General features: G+C 30.2%; 1 protein-coding gene across 1 annotated transcript; it reads right to left on the bottom strand.

The window, feature by feature from the left end:
• Nucleotides 1-849: 849 nt before the first annotated feature.
• Nucleotides 850-6,255, bottom strand: LOC130798108 (squalene monooxygenase SE1-like). Its single transcript, XM_057660973.1, has 8 exons — nt 5,812-6,255; nt 5,143-5,254; nt 4,262-4,436; nt 2,587-2,755; nt 2,255-2,473; nt 1,880-2,155; nt 1,330-1,608; nt 850-1,249 (listed from the first exon to the last, which is right to left on the bottom strand). Exons 1-8 carry the CDS (start codon nt 6,040-6,042, stop codon nt 1,142-1,144), a joined length of 1,569 nt encoding a protein of 522 aa, XP_057516956.1. The 5' UTR covers nt 6,043-6,255; the 3' UTR covers nt 850-1,141.
• Between the last annotated feature and the right edge of the window lie 4,407 nt (nt 6,256-10,662).

Raw genomic sequence — 10,662 nt, 5'->3', positions numbered from 1 at the left:
TTGATAATGATGTTATTCTGCATTTTATTAATGCAATGTGATGCAATGTGACTATGAATAGCTGAAAGGTAGCTTTCTAAAGGTCTTAGAAATCCATATATGCTATTCCGCTCATCTTGTATTATTTAGTATACTATATTTGAATTTGTATGTAACTAAAAACTTTTTATTTTATTGATAATGATGTTTTATTGACAATGATGTTTCTATTGATAATAATATTTCTAACTACAAATTACAATAATGTTCAATACAAGTACAAATTATGGACCATCTAAATTGACGAACAAATTTATTCTACTACAATAACGATCTTCAAAATTTCTAACAGAAATGCCACAAACTCTTCTCTAATTTAAATGAACAAGTGGTAATAGAGATGTATAATCATTCATAATCAGCTGAATAAAATGATTGTCATCAACCATATACAAGCTAAACTTTAATAACACTTTGTGCTTTTAAGTTTTTTGGTAGCGGTATGATGAAGACATTATATTCAGTTTTATCTTGTTCGTAGTTCCGTCCATGCTATTGCTAAGTTAAAAATGATCATTTATAAATACACTTTTTCAAGTAAAGTTGTAGGTTTGATTTTCTCCTAATCACCCCTCCATTATTAGACTACTCTATAATCAAAAGATAAAGTAAAATAAAAAAAATAATCTTAAAATTGGGCCAAATTTGATATTAGCCAAACCATAGATTTTGCTGAATTCTAAATTTCTCAATAAAATTCCACTATCTAAACAGGTCATTGTGCAATCAAGTTTTGTGATAAATAAAAGTTTAGGGAGTATAACTTCAAAAAAAAAAAAAAAAAGGCAGGCAGAATGCATTAAAACTCAGTTTATTGCCAAAAAAAACCTTCATAGAAACAAATGAGAAAAGAGTTGAAACACGAGGTCTACCTATAGAGATACATCTTGGGATATATACAATTTGAACATTAGAATCAAAATGAAAAATGTCAAAAAATGCACCTTCCAATCCAAATTTGTGTTTAATTTTCGAGCCAAATACGATGGCTATACAGAGACCACAATTCGAGTATATCTTGGTGGCAGTGGTAGTGGCAGACCGGTCGGCCCCTATTTTTAGGGAAGTGTTAGCAGTTCCAGTATGTAACAGAGCTCTTGGTTCATGGCTTAACAGGGGGTGCTCTGTAATATGCAGGAACTATTGCAGGGAAAAACATCTTTCTTACACCTTCTGCCTTAATGATTGGAAATATGATCCCTGATGCACCCTGTAAACAACAGAAATTCATTCGTCGACACAAAACTGATTTCAGGATTCAAATTAGGATGTGAGTGAAGTTGGACATACAGAAATTAATCTGGCTCCGATCCATAAGCGTTTAGGAGACGGAAAAGGTAGCAATAGACGACCAACTCCGTAGATGGCAACAGCAAAGAAATGGAGAACCAAGATTAATGGCTTAGGATTCAACCCTGACAACAGAGAAATTGGTCCATCTGAAAAGATACCGCCAAGACTAAGATAATCAAAGCAAGCTTGGCGCATCTCCTTTCTAGCCTGATCTGGTGAGGCACGGAAAACTTTGTATAAAGCACCTGCTAGTGTGTTTATAGTTGATGCCACTGGCTGCAAATCAAGACATCACATTGACTGATTAATGTTATGTATAAAGCACCTGCTAGTGTGTTTACATAACATATATAGTCGAGAGAACTGTTTCTTCCACATTATACGAAAATTAGGTTTCTGGGAAAACCAGACAAACAAGAAAAATCATTCTTTTACAGCAAAAAATATCATTCACACAACAATCATCAGTCAAGATTTGTAACAACTTACAAAGACATGCATACTGAATAAAAACATCCAATTAAACACCGGAAAATATGAAACTTACTTTACGCAATGTGTAGAAGGACTCTAGGTATCTACACAAGCTAGGTGCATCATTTAAGTCCTTCAGCGGCCGAAGAAGATTTCGCAGAACAACAATATCAGCTAAAGCTACAGTCATTCCCCCACCAGTTAAAGGATGACGCATGTTAAATGCATCTCCCATTAATAAAGCACCTGGCTTAGGCAGTGGAGCTGCAGGCATGCTTCTATTAGGCATCGACTTAATGTTTCCCATATCAATGGCTGCCATGAAGGAATTGTACAATTGAGGAGGGATCTGAGATAACATGATGGGTGAATTAGAAAGCACAAGGATATTGAAAATTGGATTGCAGAAAACTTTTTGTCAAGAAAAGCTTTGTTAAAAACTACATACTTGAGGCGCCACAACAGTTTTTAGATACTTGGCAAGTTCGCCATTAGCAACTGAAGGAACTTTTTCCCCAGGTACATCAACAAGACACCGGATTTCTGTGCTACTAATTCGGTAAAACAGGATCGGGGATGGGTCACCTAAAACAACATGTCCATGATTTTCATGAGGAAGTTGACAGTTCTCCAGAACAAGCCCCACAAAACATGAAGGCACATCTATCTGCCAGAAGAAAAAAGTCATTCAGTCGGTTAGTCCAGATGATGTAGTAGAGAATTCCTAATCAAATGGTAAGATACACTACAGAAACTTCAAGGTCACATTAGAAAACGTACCATAGGTTTGCACAGTGAGCGACGCAAATTTGAGAAACAACCATCACACACAATGGTCAGAGGTGCATAGGTGCATAGCTCCTGTCCAGTTTTGTTCTTGTACCTCACACCCTTGATTATCCCGTTTTCTTCAACAAGAGAGGTAACTGTACCCTGCTCCAACTGCACACTAGAGAGAAAATTTTATAAATTATTCCTATGCACATTCCTGAGAAAATCAACACAATGATACGCAGGAAATACTTACACACAAAAAAAGTAAATTTCAAACTTATTGAAAAATTTTGTTCCATCCTTTTTAAGGCTTTCTCGATACCTTTTTATTCCATCACATATAAATTTATTTATATTTAACTGTATATATTTGTGCACACATATATGTGAAAACTGAAAAGTGTTGCAAAATGGAGCCTTCTATACTTCTACGAATCTACGGTGTACGATGGTTTCTAACAAATTGTTCAAGAAATTTAGTGAACAATAATACTATAAAAGTATTTTTTTTTAAGCATATGTTCAATTTTTAATTTGTATCTATAAAATTTGACATATATTATTAGCCAAAAAGAAAAGGTAACATGCAATGGCCGCTTTTGAAGAATTACATTTCATCCCACTCAAAAGATGTAAAAGTTGTTTTATACATTCAACCCATCAATGCTAAGTGTGACATAGGCCATTGAGGGCTGGGCTTTAGAATGCAATTTGCAAGTGTTGACAAGATTGATGACAAAATCTCAATTTTTCAATAAAACAGACTCAACTAATCCAAAAAATCAAATTCAAGTACTCATAGGAGTCTGCAATGATGGTTGATCATAAAAAAACGGAAGCTACACGTAGCAACTAATCCACAAGTTCACAACAGTTTAGGAGTACAACTAAATTACTCAAATCTGTAATAGGTGGACCACATGTCTTACAAGTTAACTGTGATGAAGTGTATTCAGCAAGTGAAGATAATTGATAAATATGTAATCAAATCATGTAATGAATTGACAAGTACAAAAAAATACAAGTCTAGCACAAGGGTATAGTCAAGGCTGGTTCTTGGGGAGTGCACCTGTACACTTGCAGAGTATAAGCACTACAAGGTAGCATAGTTGGTTTAACTTTTGTCTAAAAACTATACTACCAGTTTCGGGTTCGAAACACGTAAGAACATCTTTCAAAAACTTAGTATAACTGTTCAGCCTTATTAAATGCACTAATTAATTTGAATCCCAAGTCCCAAAGCCTTTAGCCACCCACCTAATTCATCTTTCCGACTTACTCTCCTATCAACTACAGTATTTATGAAAAACAATAAATTCATGAACTAGCTTCAAGTTCACTGCATATCCCCAAAGCCTAAAGCTAACCCTTTATCTTCCATTTATTTTGTTTCTAATCAACAACAATTTGCTAGACACTTTCTAAGTTTGTATGTATTCTACTCACTTTTGACAAGTGGTTTATATGTTTTCGCCAAAGTTTACATTGGCATAATCAGTTGTCACTTCTTATACTCCCTCCGTTCCACTTTGATTTTCCCGTTTGAATAAAATACGTGGGAAAATTAAAAGTGAAACCCGAAGGATAAATAATGAGATATCTATTTTATATTTAATGTCTATTTTCATATATCACTCTAGGGACCACAAAGTTGGAGAGGGCACTGGGTAGAGTAACATACTTGGAAAGAGAAGCAGCTTTCTCCCTCATTCTTTGGATGAACCGCCCATTGTGAAATCCTCTCCCCGATACATCCTCATGAAATTTCTCCAAAGGGTATGAGAGTTTTGTATCCTTCCCATCTTTGAACAAAGCATACCCAAATACACGTTGCGCATCAATGTTTTCCACGCAATCTGTCATTTCAATAAGGCGAAAAAACAAAGTTACCTCTTAATCCTTTTTTTAACCCATCAAATTTGTTGAGACAAGAAACATCTCACATGGTTTCTGCCTTTTTATTTTTACATTAGTCACATGCTGACTTCATTTTTATGTGGAATCATATTGCAAAGATAAGGCCACTTCCTACCATATGGACTATCGAAAAACTTGTGAAGGCTTCTTATTTACTACCATCAACATCACAAAGTTACGATGATCCCTATTATCAAACCATCAAGCCTGTTACGCTGAAATTTTCCAGTTGGGACTGCATTCTTACCGTAAATTTTTCAATATATTATTTTTTATTTATTACCAACTAAAATCAATAATGATTGAAATAGAGTATTGATAAATTTGAAAAGAGAAATGCGGCATGCAGGCAACTAATTAAAACCGAGTACTAGAGCCACAACCCTTTTCAAAGATTTATAAATTTTTTATTTAGTAAATATAATAAAAGGAGGCAAGTAGCATCAAGTTGCAATTTTTCTACTTTCATATTTGACCTTAATCTGACTACCTTTTCTTTCCTTACCAATCTTAGTACAAGTATGGGGATGAAAATTGAAAAATATTTTGTCGTTTCCCTCATGAAATTACCCAGTACCTCTAGAAAATAACCTCATAGTCATACTAGCCATTTTTTGGGGAAAAATACAAAATTAGAGCAGATACCTTCAAGTCCCAGCTCAATCAACTTCAGATATCCTCCTGGTTGTAGAAGTTCACCAACAATACGATCAGGCTCCGTTAAATCTCTCTCTATAACATGAACTCTCCTTCCATCCTACACCAATTATCAGATTAAAAATTCATTAATAATCAACCCTAACAAAACACCTTACAAGTAACAATAACAATTACGTCAAATACAACTAATTAAAAAAACCCAATATTCTAGCCTTTTTACTACCAAATCAAACAACTAAATAAATTCCCTCAACAAACTAAAAATTCAAAGCAATAACCAAACCGCTAAATACGTGAACGTTTTTTTTATATCACAATTGCTAATCATTAAAAAATTAATATCCGATATAAACTTTAATGATTCCATAATAAGAAATATAAATCAATGACGGTAATAATTAGGTTAAATACTACCAAATCAAACAACTAATTGTAAATCCTAACAAGAAATATAAATTGTAAATCGCCGTAACCAAACCATTAGCAGCTTGATTGCTTAACCGTGTTTGTTCAGAATTGTTAGTCATTTGAAAATCAAAATCTAAAATTAACTTCGATATTTTTCATAATTAGAAATCTAAATCAAACAACTAACTAAATTCCATCAACAAACCAAAATTCAAAGCAACAGACATAATTCACGATTATTCAAACCTTTCCGAGGGTATGAGCAAGAGCAGCACCAGCAACACCAGCTCCGACAATTATAACATCCGAATCGGATCTACATTCTCCGGCGACAGCAGCAGTGGTCATGACAGAGGATATTCCATTCTCTGGAGAGGAAACTTTCTCTCTCCCCTTAGTTGATTGAAGGTTCCATAGAAAAACGGCGGCGACCACCGAGGAAAGAATTCCTCCGACAATGTAGGGGTCGAAGAACATTCTAGATGGTGGAGAGAGAAGCAGTTGAAGATTAAGGAATCGCCTCCCCTCGCCGGAAAATGCTGGACGGGAAATATTGGTGGAGGATGAAATGAATTATAAAGAGACAGATCAGAGATGGGGTGGATTTTATAAAGAATTGAACTTACAGCTCGGCAAGTTTTATTTAAATTTAATTTAATATCAATAAATTCACTAAGACACCATTATTATTAGGCTGACTTAGTACAAATATTTTATCTTAAAACAGTCATTTATAATATTAGAGTTATAATTTTTAAATAATTATTTTTTATAGTTTATATTGATAACTTATAACCTTAAAACGATCACTTACGATCTCAAAGTAATTAATTAAAAAAATAAAATATATATAAGCCTATCTGAGACAATCTCATACAAAATATAATTAGAATTATTGTAAACAACAAAACTCTACGTAAGTTGCTGCACATTGCGCTTCTCGCGTGTCGTTTATCGGAATCTCGCGTTAAGTTTTATGCATTGGACGTATATACAATAATAATAATAATAACTCTTTCAAAATAATAATAATAATAATAATAATAATAATAATAATAATAATAATAATAATAATCTAAGAGTTTTTTCAAAAATAAAAAATTAAAAATTACATGAATATATTTTATTTTTATTATCACAAAATTATTAAATAAAATATAATGTTATTTTTAGGCTAAGGTTTTTTTTTTAAAAATTCTTATTATAGTGGTCTATAAAAGTATTTTTTTAATTATAGTTGATGAATATTAATTTAAACAATAAGTATTAATGAAAGTTTTTTAAGTTTTAACCAAATATATGGCATAAAATTAAAAATATTACAAAATTTTGAAAATCAAATCATATCGGTTTGGTTTTGGGTGAATTGAATTTGGTAGAATTTTTTGGTCTAGTAAATATTTAGCATGTTAATTTTATTCTTTTAGATGAACGAATATTCAGTGTCGTATTTTATACTGTAAATTAAAAAAGATTGAAGTTATTATAAAAAAGGCTTAGATTTTAATTCTCATACTTTAGTTAAAAATATATATACCCTTGATAACTAGCAATTTTTGTGAAAATAAACTGACTCAGTGTCAAACAAATAATTTTTATAAATTTATGCTTTCTTGCAATATAAGTTACTCGTTACTGCAATAACATCTTCTCTAACTATCATCTGAGTTCTCCCACTTACTTTTATAAATTTAGAGCAACTTATTCACAATACTTTTCTTTCTAAAGTCATTCTTCAATTCTCTACACTCACATTTACTTCTTCACTATATTTCCACTACAAGCACTATATTTTTAGAGAATTATATGCACCAAGAAACAATTTTACAAATAAATTTGGACAACTCATTAAATATCAAACATATAAAAATATAACTTTAAAGATAATACAAGTATATAATATCGTGATTAAATTTATCGAATACCTAATTTTTTTAAAGAAAAAATTAAATGCTAATTATTTTAAATTATTTATCGAATACATCACTTTTACATTCAATTAAAAGTAATCAAATCTAGGTTAGACATATAGAATCTATAAATAATTTACCTAATTTAATATACCAATTTATAAAAATTAAATTTTAAATTAGGTAAATATTATTATGTAATCCCTATCATCCACTAAAGTAATTCCATTTGTTAACACTCCTTAAAAATGACATTTGTCATTTTTTAATATTTTTATCAGTGTATATGATTAACAAGGGCAAAGTAAATAATCCCTTATTCAAACCCATTTCTAAATAAATAACTATATTTAAAAAATCTAAAAGGTAGAACTTTCAATAGGAATATTTCATATTAAAAAAACCCTCAATGACTCCCTTTGTTTCATTACAAGAGTCTAAATTTTTTTGAATAATTTCACTACAAGTTTTTTTTTTTTTTTTTTTTTTTTTTTTTTTTTTTTTTTGAGTTTTTAGGTTAATAGAAAATTTTTATTTTGAATAATTTCACTGCATAAGACTTATTTATCTTTGTCTATTGTCATACTTTTTTTTTGTTTTGGGTTTTATAATTTTTAAACTTTGATTAGTGAGTGGGCAAAAAGAATAATTATAGAAGTTAAAAAGAAAGATTATACTCCTATGATGCTGAATTTATGTCTACAAATAAAATATAAATAGAAATATTAGGAACTTTTAGTCATATAAATTAATTAATGAAGAAGATGGAGAAGCTTGGGTGAAATTGCAAAACTTGTACTCCTATGATGCTGCACGCTACGCTACACGCTTGCCTCCTTTTTGTCATGGCTCATGACTTTCTTGCCCCTTATTTTAATTATGAGTATAACTATAACATTCATTCGATTATGCTCTACTAATCCACAGTTTAATGCTTAAATCTGATGGCAATAATTGGCATTATTAGACCGTCCGCTGCGCTTTAAGATTGGATCGGGCGGCTTCTTTAAGGATCGAGTCGAATCTACTAATGGAGTGATGGCAATCGGCACCTCATTAACCCGTGTGAAAATTAATTTGGAGTTAATCTGACCACATAAGCGGATCTATATTTAAGCATTAGCTAGAAGTAGAACGTGTTATTGATGAATTTTAAAAAAATTAGTTTAACATTTTTTAGTTTAACTGTTTTAGGAATTAGGGTTTTTCTTTCGTCAATTTAGAGTAATGAATTTTTTTTAAGTTGTTATTTAACAAATAAAACTCTGCCAAACTTTTTATGATTTTTTTCATTATTTACTTAAATAAAATTGATGGAACCCGTGAATTTAGATCTTGGATTCACCATTAAAGCTATATAAAATCATCTGAACTGTGGTGGATTTTTTAAATTAAGATTATACAGTATTTTCCATTTCCCACAATTCCTTTTAAGTTTTTTTTTCACACACATTTAACATTAATTTTCAATAGATTTTCCCAATGCTTCTCAGGGGTCTTACGGTAATTCTATTTTTAATTTTTGGGTCATTGACAATTAACTTTAAATAAGCTTCAATTATGAATTATGATAGATTTTTTAAGTTAACACTAAAAAGGAACATTGTTAAAAATTATATAATAATTTTTTTGTTAAAAAGTACCTAAAGAATAATTGTATGTTTTAAAAGACTATCAAATAGTGTAATAAAGATTTTATAGATTAATGTGTAAGTGTACTTAATATCATTAAATTTTATTGGGTGTTATAAGTGTAATATTGTAAAAAAAAAAATGTAATTATGTTTCTACTATTTTCACAAATGATTCGAATAACAACAAATTATTCAACTCAATTATGTAATGAGAAAATTGTAACTCAATATCGAGGAATCTCAATTAGTTCTTCATGAACTAAAATTAATGATGGATAATTATTCATACATCTAATTCGGAGTTATTTTAAATTTTAATTAAAAAAATCTATCATAAATCATAATTGAATCTTATTTTGAAGAAGTGTATATTTTTTTCTCACATTAAACTTCTTCTGTTCCAAATTACTTGCAACGTTAGAAAAATGACATTATTTATTCATCACTCTTAATTTGTTATTAGTTTTTAATCTATAAGTTAAAATATAATCAAGTGAGATGTTGTTTAATTCGTTTCATTGCAAAAATTATTCATGTTAATTTTTTATAATTTTATATTGTACATAATTAGAGATATTAAGGATTGAATTAGTGCATTAAATTGCGTGAAAAAACAAACGTTGCAACTAAATTGAAACGGAAGGAGTACTTTGTATGTTTGACTTTTAGCTCAATCTAACGTGTTATTTTAATAATTAATATAGTGAACTATGTATATTTCAAAATTACAAAAAGTTAATATTATAAAAATATACGATCAGACGACTGAAATAAAATTCCACATGACTATAATATTTTCTTAAACATTAAAATTAAAATATAAATAATATCAATAACTATAATGTAATAAATATTTCAAAACGAAGGAAGTATGTATTTCCTAAATGAATTTTTTTAATAATAAAAAGTCAATACAGAAGACTGATCACGCTTTCCTCGAGGAAACTTAATAATATACGTGCAAATTTCAGTTTCCTGAGTTGAGAGCTGTTAGATATGTCCTCGAGGAAAGCATGCATGATGATTTGGTTCACTTCGTTTGCATTTATGTTATTACTAGTCCACACGCTCACACTAACCTATACCAACTCCATTCTTAATTTCTCTATTAATCTATCAACATGGTCCAATAATCATATGATCATAGATCCTATGTTTTTTTCGAGACTTTGTTTAGTTCACATTAAAATATAAATAATCAATCAGTTACAATCTATTATAATTTGTTACATTTTATTTTTTACGGAATTAAATATATTGTTTTGATCAAGAGTATCTTAAATCATGAATAGGCGAATAGCTGTTGTGAATAATTTCCAATATTGATTATTTTTAAATAATTGAAATTTTGAATATTTTTTGTTAAAAACACCTCTTGCCACATTTTTACCAACTATTGTAAGTAACTACCACTAAAGAGAAGTATGAATAGACCAATGAAGAAGTGTGTTGGGGATTAAAAAATACCACATATTCGAAATACCCAAAATACCCTTGTTCAATGGATCAAGGGTCAAAAGTACAAGTCAATATCAATCCTAAAAGTCAATAAC

Source organism: Amaranthus tricolor, chromosome 13 (genome assembly GCF_026212465.1).
Source record: "Amaranthus tricolor cultivar Red isolate AtriRed21 chromosome 13, ASM2621246v1, whole genome shotgun sequence".
Lineage (NCBI taxonomy): Eukaryota > Viridiplantae > Streptophyta > Magnoliopsida > Caryophyllales > Amaranthaceae > Amaranthus > Amaranthus tricolor.
This window is presented reverse-complemented; position numbering and strand designations above follow the sequence as displayed.

Coding starts and splice junctions, on each gene's coding strand:
- LOC130798108 (XM_057660973.1), bottom strand. CDS start 6,042: ATGTTCTTCGACCCCTACATTGTCGGAGGAATTCTTTCCTCGGTGGTC. Junction 2,756..4,261: donor AAAGCTGCTTCTCTTTCCAA/GTATGTTACTCT, acceptor TTTTCTCTCTAG/TGTGCAGTTGGAGCAGGGTA. Junction 1,609..1,879: donor CCTTCTACACATTGCGTAAA/GTAAGTTTCATA, acceptor CTTGATTTGCAG/CCAGTGGCATCAACTATAAA.